Source organism: Nestor notabilis, unplaced genomic scaffold (assembly GCF_000696875.1).
Source record: "Nestor notabilis isolate BGI_N333 unplaced genomic scaffold, ASM69687v1 scaffold9939, whole genome shotgun sequence".
Taxonomy (NCBI): Eukaryota; Metazoa; Chordata; class Aves; order Psittaciformes; family Psittacidae; genus Nestor; species Nestor notabilis.
In genome coordinates, this window is record NW_009943277.1 from 57,413 (window position 1) to 76,412 (window position 19,000).

The 19,000-nt window shown below is 39.7% G+C and overlaps 1 protein-coding gene across 1 annotated transcript in view; it reads left to right on the forward strand.

Annotated features, from left to right (window-relative positions):
- The window catches only part of LOC104411429 (kinesin heavy chain), a gene marked incomplete at its 5' end in the record, with an annotated part of 51,592 nt that overhangs the window by 31,394 nt on the left and 1,198 nt on the right, over positions 1 to 19,000 (forward strand). The window contains 11 exons of the mRNA XM_010021844.1: positions 2,351 to 2,557; positions 3,547 to 3,693; positions 6,053 to 6,241; positions 8,706 to 8,823; positions 9,851 to 9,927; positions 11,277 to 11,386; positions 12,201 to 12,302; positions 12,903 to 12,963; positions 15,212 to 15,283; positions 16,063 to 16,167; positions 18,557 to 18,773. Of these exons, the coding sequence (XP_010020146.1) occupies positions 2,351 to 2,557; positions 3,547 to 3,693; positions 6,053 to 6,241; positions 8,706 to 8,823; positions 9,851 to 9,927; positions 11,277 to 11,386; positions 12,201 to 12,302; positions 12,903 to 12,963; positions 15,212 to 15,283; positions 16,063 to 16,167; positions 18,557 to 18,773 (1,405 nt within the window). The remainder of the gene's footprint in view (positions 1 to 2,350; positions 2,558 to 3,546; positions 3,694 to 6,052; positions 6,242 to 8,705; positions 8,824 to 9,850; positions 9,928 to 11,276; positions 11,387 to 12,200; positions 12,303 to 12,902; positions 12,964 to 15,211; positions 15,284 to 16,062; positions 16,168 to 18,556; positions 18,774 to 19,000) is intronic.

The window sequence follows — 19,000 nt, forward strand, 5'->3', positions numbered from 1 at the left end:
CTTATTTTTTGGGTGATGTGCATTCTTTTATTTGTGTTAGGTATTTGGCAGCATGCTGTATGCTGGCTTATTCCCCACCTTCTGTGTTCCGTACTCAGTATTACATCTGGAAGATGACTCAAGTTTTTGGTGGCCTCTAATCCTTGCCTTATAGACCGTTTTTTCCCGGTTTTTGCACATATTCTAATCTAGCTTTGCTGACTTACTTAAGTCTCTGCAGCTGATGTTGCATAGCTTGTACAGAAGGTTTAGATGGTTCATCCAAGGAGTATGTCCATCACTTACCTTTGAAAGCTAATGTGACATTTTTGTTTTTTTCTTTAAAGGAATTGAATTAATTTTCCAAGGTTTTGTCTTCCACAAGTAAGCCTCACCTGCACTGCGGGAGCAATGTACCTGTTCTCTCTTAGAGCTGTGATTAGCTCCATGATACATTAGCTGCAGAGCAGCTGCCTCACTCTGCTTCTCCCTAATTAACCAGAGTACCTTTTCTGCTTGATTAAGCCAGCAGGTTAATTATAAATCTAGAGGTCTACTGCAGATGGCATTGTGTTGATTCTTGTGTCTTTGGTACCTTTTTTCATTGGCTGCTTCTCAGGGTGTGTGCTTTGGGGGGGATTCTCCATCTTCCACCCTTACATCTTGCATGCTGTGAACAGATCAGCAAAGTGCTGCAGCCGTCATCTCCTTCCCTTTGTTTAGAACTGATTGGTATAATGTGTTATTAATGGCCTTTTAAAATCTTGGTATGTTTTTCCACATTATATCAACAAGAATCTTCTGGGGAGCTGTGTTTATGCTCTAGGTGATACATAACACTTGCCTTTACTTGAAGTCGCAGTAATATTCACACAGTAAATTTCTTAAGTAAATGTAAATAATAGTTCCATCTGTGTTTAGCAGAAAGATTATTTTAAGCTATTTTGTTGTTTAAATATTTACATGCCATCTGGCTTTGGCAATTCAGTGGGTTTTTCCATAACGTGAGTGCACTTCTGAGGCCGCAGCATTACCAGTGAGATAAATTTCCCTTTACATCTGAATCCTCTCTTCACCACTTTGGGCACGTGCCAGTGTCTGAAGCTGCCTGGTTGGTTTCCTATTTTCCATTAGCACTCTGAGCCAAAAAAAAGCAATGTCTTCTCTGACATTCTCCTTTTAGGTGGTCTGTTTTAGAGAGGTGCTTCTGGTTTGATTGGGGTCTCACACTCAACTTCTTCATGGTCTGGGAGCCAGTGAGCAGTGGTGGGACAGGTCAGGAGAAGTCCAGCCAGCACAATTCTGTAGTGCAGGTGGTATTGTACTGTCCAAGAAAGCTGCAGTACAGTAATATTATACAGAGGAAGGCTTGGAAATAAGTGAGTTCTGTGAATGAATGTCCAAACTTGCTGTTAGGATGAGCATGAATGCCTTTTTGTATCTCATGCGCTAGTTTTATGTTATTTTTCTATATTTTGTGTTTTTAAGTGATACTAAGTGCCAATTTTGTTATTATTCTTGAAAGTACAATATCAGCAATAAATGTTGGGTAGCACTTTTTATTTATTTTCACATCATTCTGCAGTAAATGACTGTTGAGTCTGGCTTTGTGCTAATTACCTGATTGATAGCTTAATTTTCAAGACTTTAACATCTGAATGAAGATGGAGTGGTGCAAGGGCAAGGGAGAGGACCATGCAGCTGATTTCTTACAGTCAGCACTGTTACTGAAACTTCAGCATCTCTTTCAATAGAATGCAAATAGTAAATTTAATATGTTTTACAAATTGGAAATACTAGCATGGGTGAAGTCTGTATTTTCTTCTTTAGGTAATATTGTGCCTCAGGAAATATGAGCAGCTAATCTGTCTTCAGCATCAGGCTTCAGATGATAACTAAGAAAAAACATCATAGGTTTCCGTATCAAAATATTTCTGTAATGCCACAAGATCTTTGAGGCTGCCTCAGAGAGCCCTTTACTTGGTTCAGTTCAAAGTTATGGGTCTGTGTTTAAACATTTTACTTTGGTACTTTTTGTCCTAGCAGCAGCATTGAATTGAAGGCAAAAAAATTATTTGGAGCTGTGATTCTGTTTAAAATAAGTTTCGCTACCTCAGTCTCATGTCCAAATAGGATTTGATCAGGATTTTTCTTTTTATTGAAGTTCAGAGCATTTTTTGCTTCCTTCAAATACATTATGCTGAAACCGGTTCTGTTTCTGGTAGAGTAGCAGGATTTCTTCTCCCTTGCTTTCTCTCTCTTGCACACATGCTTGTGTGCTCACATTTTCTGTCTGGTTTTGCCGTTTTCAATGTTGTCTTTTGAATGAGTTCTTGGGTGACTTAATGCTTCTGTCATACCTGGTTTCCAGCTTTTGGCCTCCACTAGGAGAGATTATGAGAAGATTCAAGAGGAGCTGACCCGTCTTCAGATTGAGAACGAAGCAGCAAAAGATGAAGTAAAAGAGGTCCTTCAAGCCTTGGAAGAATTAGCTGTCAATTATGACCAGAAATCCCAAGAAGTGGAGGACAAAACAAGGGCCAATGAGCAGCTGGCTGATGAGCTGGCACAGAAGAGTGTAAGAGCAAGCAGTTTATAGTGCTGGTTCCCTCCCCACCCCCTAACTCTGAGCCTCCTATAAAGATTTCCATAGGGGTTCCCAGAAAACTGCTAGCCTGCACTGTCTTGGGAATCTTTCAGATACTGCTGCCAAGTATGTTGTTATGTAGTTTAAAAATTAGGAGTAGCAGGGAAGCTGTTAAAAGATCCATTATTTGCCGAGGCTGACCTCTGTCTTCTATCTTACTTAAACAATAAAATTAAGGTAATTCAGAAGCTACTTTATGGGAGCTGACGGCAGATTGTGGCTCTCTTGCAACCTCTGTATTTTGCTTACCATAGAGGCAACTGAACTGAACGTGAGAACTGACCATTCTTTGTTTTGGTTATTTAAAAACTGTATTATGCCACGAAAGGTGTGAAAATCTGCTTTATGCAAATGCAGCATTTTGTGTTTTTCTGGGATTTTTTATGGAGTCAGGGAATGTCAGGGAATGAATCAGAAAAAAAATAAGATTTTTTCAACTGATGTATACTGAACTTAAGGAAAAAATCTGATCTGAGAAAAATCAAGGTTGGCTTACTAGCTTAATACATCCATGTTCCTTAATTCATTACACAAACTGAGGAAGCTGTTGTTAACAGGTCTGTTTTCAGGGAAAGCTTTGTTATCCACTTTAGTAAAAAAGATTACTATGAAATCCGTTTGAAAAAAATCAAATTTTATATCCTTCTATACCTGTTTCTCTGTGATTAACCTTCTTTGATATGTATTATGCAAATTAGATTCTTACTGGATTTACTACGCTTAATAGATCTAAAGTAGCCTTGTTAGCAAGTGAGTTGTGAAAGTGGATTATGGCAAGGCAGAATTGTACGTGACAGTACACTGAGCTAGTAGGTACATTCAGGAAAGTACAAGACATGATGGTGTAACCTAGTCATCACACAAGAACTGATGCCCAGTCTGCTGGGGGGAGGGTAATTTTTGCTCTTAAACCTTTTCAGAGTGCCCTGACAGCAACCCAGAGGGAGTTGGGACAGTTGCAGGAGCTCAGTAACCATCAGAAGAAAAGAGCTACAGAAATCTTGAACTTGCTGCTGAAGGACCTGGGAGAGATTGGAGGTATCATTGGTACTAACGATGTTAAAACAGTAAGTTGGCTATCTTTATTTTGCTTGCCCCCCCCACCTCCTGCAATATAAAAATACTTAATGTGGAGTACATGTGATACAGCAGTCCTTCTCCCAGGACACTGCTGTTAAATCCTGGCTAGAACCGGAGTAAAATACTGAAGAGGTCTTTGTCTGGGTCAGAGATGGTCAGTCAGTGTCTGTGCACACAGTTGCCACTTTTATTCCCAGCTCCATGTTTGGGGCCAGACTAATGCATTCTGTTTGTGTGTTTATGCATTTATTAACGGATGGAAACGAGTTCCTCCCCAAACTATACACACATAGCCCTACTCCTTCATTAGCTGGCATGACCCAGTATTCCCAGAATCTGAAGAATCTTTATTGGTGAGATTTGTCTTTTGGCTGGCTATCTTTTGTTCGAAGCTTGTCCTAAAACTGTCGTGTAGCTGAAGGTGAACAGTTCCCAAAGCCAGAGGTCTGTACTGATGGCTGTTCAGGGCACCCAAATCAAAACAGCTGCATGGAAATTACGGCTTCTGTATTCTGATGCTTATGACCTTTCAACACTGGCTGGCTTCATCGAAGAGGCCACACTTCCATGTGTGTTTCTGAACAGAAGATGCTTTAAAATTACTGATTTTCAGCACTGGTAAATTTGTGCTAGATACCACATAAATAATTGCATGGCAGTAACACCAGTTTAACTTATGTATATTGACTAATGATCTTTACAGAGGAAAAGTTGCAGAGGATCCTTTTCCTCTGAAGTAAGAACAGGAGTGAAGGTGGTTGAAGTGACAGAAACCTTGGCATCTGAACATGCCTGGAGATGGAGAAAATTTTGTCCAGTTTCACTTTGAAATTTGTTTTCTGTCTGGCTCTTGGGTTTACAGATATGGTAGAGGAGGTGGCTACTCTGTCATACTTCTGTTGTATATGAGCAAAATGCTGAGTCTCACAGATGATACCTGTACGGTCATTGCTAAATGACACATCTCTGATGGGAACATTTCATGGCCAGGAAAACGTTCCTGGTGAGGTTAATGCCATCTTATCTATCCATTTAAAACAATGTGGAAAAGAGCAATTGCTAAAACTGGATTAAGAAATTAATTTTCATCATGTATGTAAATTCTTTGCAATGCACTTCATTCTCCTGCTTTTAGTTCACAGTTTTTGAGCAATGAACTTTCCTGAATATTCAAACCTAAAACAGAGTATGTGTGGCTGGAGTGTTTTGAGTTGACTCTGAGAGTTGTTGATATCCTGCTAAAGCCCCCTTAAATCTACAGATGCTCCAGCCTGCGCTTACTGCGGAGGACACTATCCCTGTCATCTGATGTGGTTATGCAGATGCCAGGACCGCAAGGCGAGACTTTGCTAGATGTTACAGCAACCTCTGGTGGCCATTATAGTAGGAACTATAAGAGGAGACCTTTGAAACTGGAGGCAGAGGCTGTTTGGTACAAATTTTTATAGTAACTAAGATGTCAGCACTTTACAGGACAGCTGTCAGTATAAATAAGGCCAGATTGAGAAGCTTTTAGAAGAATAATTTCAAATTTGTTGGCAATTAGCATCTTCTCAAAGTGTGTCTAATTTCAGAGCAGACTGAGAGTTTTGGAAGCAGTTGCATTTTTTAGGCTCTTGGGAGAAGATACAGCACGTGTTACCTTCCCCTTGGCAGTGCTTGGAGAAAGGCGAAACGCAAATGAAGTTGCTAGCCATATGTTCGCTCAAGGAGAACCTTCACAGCTTGTCAGTGGGTTTCATGAATTAAGTAGTCGAAGACAAACTATTAAGAGAAAGACATACAAATAAAAGGCACCATGTTGAAGCCACGGAAAGAAATGATTTATAAATAAAATGAAACTCATATTTAGAGATGAGAGTGATTACTTTTCTCTTGCCAGGTGAGATTTCCAGACCATGTCTGTCTTATAGCTCCTTATTGAAGAAGCACATCCTTCAAGAGGAAAGTTCTTTAAGGAGTACTTTGAAAATGTTTTTCCGCTTTTAGCAGTTTGAAAAAATGAAAATTTCCTGTGCTGGTGACACGAGCAGATTTCTCCAAAATATGCTCTTGCCATGATGGCGAGCTTGATTACTGTAGATGTTGAACCACTAAACTGATGAAGCATGCTGTGAGCGTGAGCCTTAATTTCTCACTTTTGAGGCGTATCAGTGAAGATTTTAAGAAACAGTAGTTTAACATGTTTAAAGGTGACCTGAAGGTCTGTGGGTACTCCTTGAGAGCTGCTGTGCTTTCACAGAAACTTCCTAACTCTAGACAAGAGTTTCACAGCAGGGAGACTGCTTTGGGTTGACTTACCTCTAAGAATCACACCTTCAAGACTGCAATCTTCTCTGTGTTTAGTTAGCAGATGTGAATGGAGTGATTGAGGAGGAGTTCACCATGGCACGGCTTTACATCAGCAAGATGAAGTCTGAGGTGAAGTCTCTGGTGAACCGCAGCAAGCAGTTGGAGAGTGCCCAGATAGACTCCAACAGGAAGATGAATGCCAGCGAGAGGGAGCTTGCAGCTTGCCAGCTCCTCATTTCACAAGTATGTTTGTTCCTTCCTTGTCCCCTTGCAGCAAAGTTTGATGACTTTCTCAGCCTCCTTCCTCAAGAAATATGTGTGCCAAGAGTGAGAAATGAGACTTCAGGGAGCAGAGTGGTATTTCTCTTGTCTGTTTTGTTGGGTTTTTCTCTCTTCTCCTATTCCTCCCCCTCAATGTTTTTCAGCACCTTCTGTGGCAAAATCATGTCCTGCTGTAGATCTCAAAATGTGTTCTATGGCATAATACTGAAAATCCCTCTTGAGTGATTTCCTCAGGATGAATTTTTATCTTATACCGTCACTTAAAAACAGCCTAAGAAAGGAGGCAGTGATTGTTTGGTTCACTATCGAAACACTTGGAGAGCCTCCCGTGTCTGGTCTATTAGCATGCTACCAAAATAACTAGGTAGCAATATATAAAATAATATGTTATGGAAAACATTACTATATAAAATAGAAATCCAAATGGTAGGAGGGCTTCACAGAGGGTGGCAGTTACAAACAGTGATGCTTTCTGCAGCCTGCTGCATGTGAGGGGGCCAGCTGTTTTGACATGCTCAATTGATTTGAAGTGGACATGTGAAGGAGAGAAGGCAATACAGTTTACTGTATTTCATTTGCTACCAGTTAAGTCTGAGAAAACCTGGAGCAAGGATAGCCTCTTGTCCTGCAGCAGAATGTCTACCTAATAAAGCTGTAGCTGGAAGCATGCTTCTTAGTATAAAGGAAGGCTAGAGCCCTGAGGGTGTTGGCTGTCCAAAAAATGTTAAGTAAAAACTACACTTTTCATCCTCTCTTAAAGTAGACTCTGGGCTGGCATGGCCACTGAAAGAAGTCATCCTGCCAACCTGTGCTGCTCATTTTCCTTGGGAACTTGCATTAGTAACACAGATGAAGGCTTGACTTGCAAATCAGCTGTTTACATGCTTCTGTTGGCAGGAGAGGAGCAAGAACACAGAGCTGGGAATAAAGGTTTCAGCAGCAGGCAGTGGGACAGCCTTTTTCAGCCCTGGTGCTGGCTTAAACTGACCTAGTGAAGGAATGAGTGGAAGGCAGCTCAAGTGCCCCTGTGGGGTTGGTGTTTGTGTGCTTACATTATAGTCACTTGAATCAGAGAACTTCAGTGCTCAGAGCTTGTCACAGGCATGTACTAACTGTTGTCCTCAGTACCTATTTACATGCAGAAGACTGGAGGTTTAGGATTTGAGAGATGATTATTCAAGTACTGCATGCTCACAGGGTGAGGGAACCAAGCAGAAATACTCTTCAGCAGGTGATACCTCGTCTTGACATTTTGGAGGTTCTGCATCTAAGTGCATACTGAGGCCTGTCTGTGTTTAAAACTGAGAAGAAGCCAAGTGGTGCTTTGCTCAAAATCTTTTTAATGGGCAAATGCACATTATCTATAAAGCCACCAAGGAAAAGAAAGATTCCAAAGAAATGAAAAGAAAGGAAATAAGAGCTGCAAGACGGCTCAGAAAGAGCTTAGAGAGATCAAGCTTGGCAAGCCTCAGTCTGAGGCCTTGCAAACTCAGTCCAAAGCCTGTTTTACTATCAGTGGCAATGCTGTATCACAGGATTATGCAGATATGGTGTTCAGCTGATCCATAAAATAGTGCATCACCACTATGTGCCATACCAACAGTCTCTATTTTGGGGCCAGAGCATTTGGAGCCAAGCTGGGAGTTGGACAAATTTCTTGTCAGATTTTGGAATCTATTGGAGGACCTCCTGCCCAAAGCATGCAAATCAGGCATGCGCCCTTCGTTTCCTGGAGACCTTGATGCCAGCAGGGTCTGAATGAACTATTTCAGTTCCTGCTAGGGATTGCTCCTCTCTAAGTCCGATCTTCACAGTAGCACCAAACCAGAGGTCTCGACTCCTCTCTGCCAAAGTGAACAACATCTGCTTAAATGGCGTTATTAATAGAATGTAATAATTCACAGATAAGTTACTTAAGTTTAGTCCCAGATTAGAAAATTTTAATTCAATTTTTGGAGTTTTCACTGTATTCTCCACTGTTTTCTATTTAAACATAAGCCCTTCTAGTTCAAAAGGATGTTAGGATAAAACAAATCATCAGGATGGCTGGGGCAAGTCAATCTGAGCTGCTGCAGGTCGAAGCATCCAGAAGCCACTTTAAAAGCCTGGTGTTTAGCTGGTTTTAGTAAATTACTGCTGTTTGTTTAACACCAAATCATGAGCTTCCTGTGATGTTTTGGAATTACTACATTACTACCTGTGCTGTTCAGTATATGCCTTGGGCTACTGACTGTGACCTTTAAAAATGAAGTCTGTTTTGGTTCTGTTAGCTCTTTCTTAGATCTTTTGCAGTGTTTTCTCCTAGTCATCAGCTCTGGATATGGAGCACTTTCTCTTTTTCCTCTCTTATGTAGGACAGTACCTTAATTCCTAGGTAACAAGCTGTGGTACTTGCATCTCATTGCTATTCTCCTTGTCTTTAAAGCATGAAGCAAAGATCAAGTCCCTTACAGACTACATGCAAAATATGGAGCAGAAGAGAAGGCAGCTGGAAGAGTCACAGGACTCTCTCAATGAAGAACTTGCCAAGTTACGTGCTCAAGGTACGACATTTGGTCTCATGGTCATAATTTCTTTTATACCTTAAAAAATTCAGTATTTGCTAAAGTATCATACGTGCAGTAGTTCTACAACATTTTATTGTCTATTTAGTATTTTGTGGTGAAGACAAAATTGTGATTCAGAATATCTAACACGCTGCACTTCCTTGTAGTAAATTACACTTCAGATAAAACCAGAATTATCCCTTTCAGCCTAGTCCATTCACAAAATACAGAAAAACTTAATTTCTCAGAAGAGTCAAAAACTTAATAACAAGAGCTTCACCTTTAATGATGTGAGAAATTTAAAAACAAAACCAAAAACACCTCAAACACAACTAAATACTTTAGTCAGACAGAACCAATCAATCTTGCTAAATATTCTCTAAAATTCTCGGTTATCCATCTAATTTCAGTTGACCCTCTGGCAAATGCCCCTCCAGCAAATGCCCCTCCCTGTTCAAAAGGAAGCTGCTCTACTTAGGGTCAAGTAAAACGTCTGTCTTTCCTAGGCCTATGTAGGATCCAGTTGACTTAATTTTAAGAACTGCTGTTTTTTCCCCTTCTGATTTAATGTGGAAAATGTGTATAAAAAGCAGTTCTTGTGGCTTTGCTAAGCTCCTGGTTTATGTAAAATCACAATGTGACCTTGAAGCCTTAATGTTTTTCTGGATTTCTGCAAAAGGGATCTTCTCTGACTCCAGGAGCAGCAGGTGGTGACAAAACTTTCTTACTTTTTAACATCTACGGTTTTAGAATAGAATTTTTATTCCATGTCCTGATCTTCCTACTGCACTCATAAAAAATGACCTGGTTCTAGAGGCACCATTTCCCAGCAGAAAGTGAAAAAGGCAAGGAGGGGATTGCAATAAGTGGGCGTATAAAGAGACAAGAGTAGGTTGGAAAGGTTTTGGGTGGGTTGAAAAAACTGTGGCTGGTTAGTAAAGGAGAAAGGGATTTGGGCAATGGCTCAACATAGCATGTCCGGGAACTGTGCAGTTAATCCTCAACTGTTTTCAACTTTAAACAGAAAAGATGCATGAAGTCAGTTTCAAGGATAAGGAGAAAGAGCACCTGACCCGACTTCAGGATGCAGAGGAGATGAAGGTAGTATGGCATGCTGCACTTTCAGAGGGCATTTCTCAGTGAGATTGTTCATTAAGATGATAGAGTGTAATTTTGTCTTCCTGTACGCGTTGCGTGCTTTTAGAAAACACTTCCAGCTTCTGTCAGAACTGACAGCCTTAGTTAGAAAACTTGACCTTACATTACTGAGCAACCTTCACAATGTAAAATCAGAGAACTTGCTAGTATTGAGGTTGTTGACCAGATGATGGAAAAAAGTAAGTCGTAGTGTGAACATCTTAGGAGGTGAGTGCATCAGCGTGTAAGCTAAGCCCGTTCCAAAGGGTAGAGAGGTTCAGTGGACTGTGTTTGCTGACTTGGAGATGCCTGGGCTCCTTAGATTACACGAACGAAGAATCAAATTGTAATACCCAGTATATTGCATACATAGTTGAGAACAAGTTTGTTGTATAGGATTGAAAAATTATATTGATTCACCTCTGTTACTCTAATGTTTTGCCAGTGGAAGTCTGCTGAAAGTCAGTTTGATAAGTAGCAAGTCAGGCTACTAGGGTTAATATAATTCAGGTACTAAAAAATTTGATTAAAAAAAGAGGCCATTTTCCTAAATAATTGGGCAAGAATTCTAACTATCTCCTAGAAATAATAATGAAATATAAACCTGGTTTCTGGTATCTTCTTCTTCTTTTGGCATGCAATGAAATGTTAATCAGTAATGTGTGAGTTGTGTTTTTAAAGGGGTTCGAAATTGAAGGAAAAATATAATTTTACAAGGATAATGATAAAGGTTTGTCAGCTCCCTGTAGAACTTTCGCCTCTACTATAAAAAGTTAGTTAGTAAGAGTTGTACGGTTATTACTTACAGTTGGAAGAAAAAAGGCAAATCTTTTATCAGCAGTCTAAAGAGAAGCATTGAATTTTTCTCACTACTTGAGATATATTTATTCTGAGAATTTAAATAGCAGGGCTGTAGATAAACAATTATCAGAAAGGGGGAGAGGGGGATGAGTTTTACTTCTATCACTGGTATAGCTGTACACATATTTACTTGCTGAATAAACACATGGAATACAGGACTGGTAAAAACTGTCATTCTTGGCACTTGATATAAGACCCTGGCATGCATAGGGTAGGTTTTTCCAAGAAAATGAGTAGAAATTGGTGTACATCTGTTGCTAAAAACTGTCTGAATTAAATGCTTGGATGAGTAGATGTACAGTTTTGAGATATATCAGGCAGATTCCTGAATTAACCTGATTTGATAAGCCTCACTCAAATCCAGAAACATAGGTTGATTCGGCTGACATGGAAGCTTAGCTGTGATACTTGATTTCTGTTTCATGTGTGGCTCCGGGTTTTGTACTCTGCAGAAGGCACTGGAGCAGCAGATGGAGAGTCACAGGGAAGCCCACCAGAAGCAGCTGTCCAGGCTGAGGGATGAAATTGAAGAGAAGCAGAAAATAATTGATGAAATCAGAGAGTATGTTCACTTACTTTATTGCTTTTTCTTTTCCTGTCCTGTTCTGTGATACTGAAGGGATGTTTTGGGGTTGGTTTTGTTAGTTTTAACTGATGTCTATATATTTCAGTGTCTTACAGAAAGTACTGTCAACATTCATTTAACAGACAACTCTCTAATTATTTTGCATTATTTTAATAACTATAGTGCCTGTTTTTTTATTGTGGAGCTTTAACAAGTCCATAAAATTATGGAGAGAGAAACAGAAAAAATAATGTAGGTAAGAGAAGCTTTGAAGAAAACAGATTTTAAAATATACAGGTTTTGAGGGCCTTTTATAAGAACGAGTCCTGACGCAGACTTTGAGAGTCTGGGTGACCCAAATGTATATTATTTTCACACCCTTAATATTTCTTCCTGACACGGCAATGTAACTCTGTTATTCAGATACTCCACGACTTGAAAAATAGAGTTCTTTGCTCCTGTCCTTTTCTTTTTGTCAGTGTTCATAAAATCTAGGCAATCTTAATGTATAGTGTACCTTCTCTCATCATATTCATTGTGTGGCCAAAGACTAATAATAAGGAAATGAGAAACATGAAGAAGCACGACAGAAAGATGGTAAAAACAGTTTGTGTCCTTTATGATAAAGGAAGCAAGCCACTGAATTTAATTCTCCAATGTTTTTTTAAATTTTTCTTTAGATTCTTTATGCCTAATTTCTTTCAGTTTTGTTCCTTCCTCTGTCTAAACCCATTTTTTAAATGTAGATTTACCTATATTTGTTTATGAGGTTCAGGACTGAGCTGTACTGACTTCTTCTTTTGTGTTCTAGTATGAATCAGAAACTTCAACTGGAACAGGAGAAACTGAGTGCTGATTATGATAAATTAAAAACTGAGGACCAGGAAAGGGAAATGAAACTGGAAAAGCTTATGTAAGTCAACAGTTTTCTCATCTGGTGTCCTTGAATATTGTATCTCTTGATGTGTCCGCAGGAGATGTGCTAGAGGCATTTGTGTTGAAAATTTCACACTGAAATTATCATTTCAGTAACAAAGCCAATATGCAGTGGTAATAAATGGTTGCTAACTACTCCGTATTTTTATATCATAGGCTTTTCAGTAGTGGGTTCTGTACTTGCCAAAAAGATTTTTTTAGAGCTCTTATGTTATGAAACATCATAGCAATCCCTCATTCCTTAATGCACAGCAAAAACAAATAAGAAAGAAGTTGTGAGTGGGTTTTTGGGGTTTTGTTTTTGAAGTAATAAATCGGATGCTGGAGTAAGAGCCTTTTGTGGAAATGAGAGAGAAAAATTTCATGCGTGGACACAAAAAATGGAGATGGTGGCTCCGCCATTCCGTGTGAGAAAGCTGCATATTTGGGACAGTCAAAAGCGTAATTACAGATGCAAATGGATGTACAGTTTGCTTACATCTGCAGATGTTCAACTCAAACTGAGTGTTGATTGATTCTTTTCTGTTTATACAACTTCAACATTTTTTATTTTTATTCAATGTTGTGATCTTTCTAGACTGCTTAATGATAAAAGGGAACAAGCAAGAGAAGATCTTAAGGGGCTGGAGGAAACAGTGGTATGTCTTAATTACACTTTATTGAGCTTTTTTCCCCCTAGGTCTTCATCACTGATGTATTAAGGGAGGTGATTCTGTCCTTCTACTATGATCTGGTGAGACCCGACCTGCAGTACTGCATCCAGCTCTGGAGTCCTCAGTACAGGAAAGACACAGACATGTTGGAGAGAGTTCAGAGGAGGGCCACAAAAATGATCAGAGGGATGGAGCACCTCTCCTGTGAGGGAAAGGGAAAGCTGAGAGAGTTGGGGATGTGCAGCCTGGAGAAAAGAAGACTCTGGGGAGACCTTATTGCAGCCTTTCAGTACTTAAAAGGGGTACTTAAGTACTTCAGTACTTAAAAGAAAGATGGGAGAGACTTTTTAGAAGGGCCTGTTGTGACAGGAGAAGGGGTAATGGCTTTAAACTAAAAGAGGGCAGATTCAGATTGGACATCAGGAAGAAATTTTTTACAGTGAGGGTGGTAAAATAGTGGCACATGTTGCCCAGCGAGGTGGTGGATGCACCATCCCTGGAGACATTCAAGGCGAGGCTGGATGTGGTTCTGGGCAACCTGATCTAGTTGGAAGATGCCCCTGCTCATTGCAGAAGGGTTGGACTAGATGACCTTTGAAGGTCCCTTCCAACCCAAACTAATCTGTCATTCTGTGATTACTGAACACTTGTATCTATGCCCGAGGAAATGACCAATTTGTATCATAATAGGCTAAATCTGTGCATTTCACCAAATTGTTGAATAGAATTTTAAAATTAAAGATTAAATACTATTATTGTTTCCTCCCATGAACAAACCACCACTAAGTCTACCAGTACTCTTTGTTTTGTTGTCCTTTTCTTCCAAATCACTTGAAGTAACCAGTGTACTGAATAGTGTAGCTACAACTAGGTGATACCTGCCTCTTTCTTGACCAGTGTAACAGCTTACTGAGAAATACGATACTGTGCACGCAATGTTAACAATGCAGTCTGTGACCGATGGCTTCAGTCCTGAAGCTGTTGCTTCACAGCCTTGTTGGAAGCTACATTTTTACTTGTAAAATATGCAAGCTCTCTCAAAGATCTCAGAAGCTGGTCTGAGCCATAGCTGGTTTAGGAGCATCATACAGAGATTTTTGGTAGTGTTAACATGGTTATTAACTCAAACCAAGCATTTTCTCCTCTATGTGAGGCTTTAAAAACCAAGCTTATAGTGGCCCCAAGATCAGTTGAAGCTCATCACTGAAGGTAAACTATTCAGGTTCTTTCAGCTTTGGCTCCTGATGGCTCCCCTAGACATAAGCCTCATTAAAATAAACTCGTGCAACAGACAGATTTAACTAGCCTTTGTGACACAAACTGTACTCATCAGATACTTACAGAGCTTCCACGGGCACTGGGTATCATTTGGATGGTGACTTTGAGAAGGAAACGGTGAAGAACAGTCTTGGTGGGACTGTTCACAGTGCTGGGCTGGTGAGAAACAAAAGAAGGAGGCCAAAACAAAAGGGAGGAGGTTACGTGGTGCAGGTCTTCTTTGGCGACACCCCAAATGGGAGCTCCTGGGGAGGTCTCTGCTCTGCAGCTGTGTTTGAGTTACAGGGACGAGAATCACATTACCCATACATAAATAGACTGTGCTTGTAATGTACAATTCCTAGTAGTCGGATGAAGGAAGCTTCTCCTTTTTGGTTGCTAGTCAGTTTTGCCTTTTGAGAGATAAAGCTTGTTGTCATGGTAGAGCTTATTGAGCAATTTATTTGAATTCCAGTCTGTGAGTGGATAAGCATAAAATGGGACAGTTAAGGTTTCTCTTACCAACTTCGGAAAGACAGTTCCCTTCATTATGGCTTTGGTGCAGTATGGGGTTGGAGTGAACTGCCTGTCGACACAGTTTCCTTCCCTGCACATGGATTAGTGCTTCTCTCCTAGTAGGGAGTAGGGGCAGGGTTTCCAAACTGGAGTAAGGTGATTATGTTGCTGAGCCTAAGAAGTCAGTGCATGTCAAAAAAGAAACTTGGAAAGCCAGGGTTTTTGCCGTAAGCTTAAAAAGCACTTAAACATCTTAAGGGCACTTAAACATCCCAAGTGCCTGTGAGTAAGCATTCAGAGCAGGCCAATGCATTTGCTAGATAATGAATCCAGAGCCCTTTTACCTATTATTGACTCAAATCTGAGGAGAATTCTTACACCAGGCTACCTACTATCTACTGTAACTATGTCTTAAAAAGGTTTATGCCTTTTTTTTTTATTACTATTATTTTGGTTCCAGGCAAGAGAGCTTCAGACTCTTCACAACCTACGCAAACTGTTTGTCCAAGATCTTACCACCCGTGTTAAAAAAGTAAGACTATACTCTTTTAAACCAAAGTCTTATCTTTTTTGTAGTATTCTTGTGATTTGCTGGAAGCTTTTAGTGCATATTGTTACAAACAAGGATATTGTCTTTTTTAATAATAGTGAGTAAAGATTGAAAATAATAGTAAGATTAAAATTGTGATGTTTATTAGCTGTTATTTGGTCCTGTTTTGTTAAGGGTAAGTCCTGGTGGTTAAGTGAAATGAAACAATCCAATTCAGCTCAGTTACAAAATTCTCAAAGCTGATATTAATGGTTACCAGAAATTACTCAATATAAGTTGCACTAACTTACACTATCCTGAATGCTGTGGCCCTTTCTTTCTGTAGGCTTGTAACTAGTCAGCCTTTTCCTGGCAGAATTATTATTTGGCAGAAATTAATGTATTTTTAACTTTTGAAGAAGTCTGAAGCTGCATAAATAGACAAAGGCTTCAAAATGCTTTTCAGTCCTTTAGAGTAGTTTTGGGGAGGAGTTTTTATACTTTTTTTTTTAAGGTTGAAAACCCATATTACATAAAAACACCTCCCAGGAGAGTTAAAAAAAGAGAGAAAATGGTGTTTCTCCAGTTTCCTATTCAGGATCACCCAGTAATTGTTCAGTAAGAAGAGTTTATTTTTGTGTAGTGCGGAATGTGACTCTTAAATATCAAATGAACAGGTAAAATAAATTCTGTTTAATTTGGGACTCTGGAAGACTTTTCTGCCTTTGGGAAGATTGAAGTCACACAAGACTTGAGCTTCCTCTTGGTTTCTTCCTGTGCAGAGTGTTGAACTCGATAGTGATGACGGAGGTGGAAGTGCTGCGCAGAAGCAGAAAATTTCCTTTCTTGAGAACAACCTGGAACAGCTTACAAAGGTTCACAAACAGGTAGAGGCTCTGCATCCTTCCTTCTCCCTCTCCTTCCTCCTCCTCCCCCCCACCCAGATACACTCTTCTCTGTTTAAAGGGGTAGTTTTTGAAGGTATGTGTACTGTTAAGAGGATATGGTCCCTACAGTTCTCAACTAAAATTCTTGGCATTAGAAGCTGGCGTTAGAGCTGCTCTTACCACTACTTGTACTTTTCATAAATGTGTTAAATAAACACTTATTTTTTTCTGTGAAAATAGACACTAGCAGTTTTGGCAAGACTAATTGTCTTTGTATTGGTCTAACGCATAAACCACAGAATACGGTGTTTGCTATTACCTTGTGTGCTGGTTACTAGATGCATTGTGTATCCCCAGTTTTGACTCCTGGTCAAAACTGCTTAGAGGTACCCTTGGAGGTGACTTGAGGGGACTCAATTAGCAGAATATGAAAGCAAAGAAACAGAGGTTTTCTGTGTAGCTTAAGGCTAGTGCCTCCCCAGAATGCTGATGTTGGTGGTTCTGGGCAAGTCCATTTCTGTCTCCTCCCTCTTTCACATGTTGTTCCTGTTTCGTTTGAATACTGATGTTCAGAGAGATGAGGGCAATGGAGAGCCCTTCACCTTACATACCCACTGTGCAAATGTGGGTTGGAGGGAATGTGTAGTAGGTAAGTGTTTTGGGTATACACCAAGGAAAGAGCCTTCCCTCTGCTTACTGGCAGTGTGTATATATTAATGGTGTGTATGTGTGTGTGTACGACGTAATGAGGTGTTACCGGGATACATCCTGGTATCACCTTGTTAGATAAAACTGGATTATTTCATCCAATAAGTATGCTTCCACCTTCCTGTCAGGTGTTGGTAGTTTTGAACTGTGTGTCCCACTGTTCGGGTGCAGAGCACAAAATAGTAAAGATGATTTTGATTTCTTTTTTTAATAGTGACAAAACATTCTCCAGAGCAGTTTTCTGAAACTGTTATCAGTGACACACAGTGCTCTCCATGATTTGCTTTATTTATTCCTGTGGAACTGCTAAAAAAACAAGCAGTGCAGGACCATGACAAGTGTCCACTAAGGTTCAGTATTTTGAAATTCCCAGGGAACAGATGGTTTAAAGACCTAGTTTCTAAATGTGGAAATTGGGACATCTTAGGAGTGTTGTTTCATTTTACTGTTCTGCCTTTTTTGCATTCATTTCACGCATCTGCTGGGTTTTCAGATATGGATTTTTATAGTTCTCATTAGTGTGTATTTACTCAAAACCAACTAGGAGTCCACATCTCGTAATAAATGTAGAGGGAAAAGTGACATTGAACTTGACCTGAATGTAATATCATCTGTTCTGTAGAACAAGGGTTCAACACTTGCAGAAAAAACACATTGTGACAATTTTTTTATTTTTTTTTTTTTAGCTACGTTTGTGTTGGTCTTCTGGCACTAAGCCCGGACTAGCAGGTGTAAAACATTTTGATTGTCAAACAGTGTGTGAATGTTAGTACGTGCTGTTGCTTTACCGTATTATTAATGTGGTAGTTAAACCACGTTCTTCCCTTCACTTCAGACAAGTGAGAATCACTCCTTTGGAACAGTTTTCTGTTGACTTCTGGTAGTGGTATAATCTGTTCAGTAAAAAATGTACTAGATTTTCTAACTGTTTGCATCAGGTTTTTATTTATATAAAAAAAATATCTCTCTTGGCTGTTGTTGCATGTAAAGTTAGATCTTACTCTGATAACTGATAGACCTTGCTCAGGTTTGTGTTTAATTGAGGAAGTCCATTAATTCAAAGTTGCATATAGTCACATTTATAGCTATAGGCCTTAACGTCATTTCTTAGCGATGTTTAAGGCATCAAAGTTTCCAATTTTCTCATTTGCTTGAGTAGGGAACAAGTAGGTAAGAATGCCATAACCACTAGAGACGATGAATTTTTCATGATAGCCAGTGTTGTCTGTAAGACCTATTTACGCATTACTGTTTTGAAATAATGAGCTGGTCAAGTATTTGTGAAGTGCTGGACATTTCCGTGTTCTGAAGAAACACAGACTTTCTGCTGCAGTTGCTCTTAAAGTCTAGAAAAGCAGGTGTGATGCTAGCGTGCTCTGCAGTAGCAGAGTTTGTCCTGGTGCCCTCACCCTTTGCAGTCAGATCTGTGAAATTCTGTTGAATGGAATAAACTCATTTGTTCTTTTATCTTTCTGGAATATTTAATATCCTACCTCAGCTAGACAAATGAACTGCATGATTAAAAATAAATCTTGCTTCGACATAAGCTTTTTACAGTTATTTCTGGAAGAAACCTGTTTCATTTGCAGTGTACAAGGTGTGAAGAAGAATCTGTATTTTCTGTCTCTCCTTGTAAGGCAACCTTTCCCACAGGATATTTTTGAAACTTCTTTCCTTGCAGTTGGTACGTGATAATGCAGATCTTCGTTGTGAGCTTCCTAAGCTGGAAAAACGACTTAGAGCTACGGCAGAGAGAGTTAAGGCCCTGGAGAGTGCACTGAAGGAGGCCAAGGAGAACGCCATGCGAGACCGCAAGCGGTACCAGCAGGAGGTAGATCGTATTAAGGAAGCTGTGAGAGCCAAAAACATGGCACGGAGAGCACACTCTGCTCAAATTGGTAAGGACATTGAGCTAAAGGGTTAGTGGTTGCTCACATACTTCATGGTTGGTCTGTTTGCTCATGTTTAAATAGAAAGAGCTTTGAAAGCAGCAGTCCAGGGCACACTACAGGATCTGCTTCTCTGTTGCATAGGAATCTTCAAAGACTTCACTTTTTAATAGAATCTGCCCCACCTAAAGTTTAAAACGCCTTTGCTATTTAACTCAGTAAATAAATGGCATAAT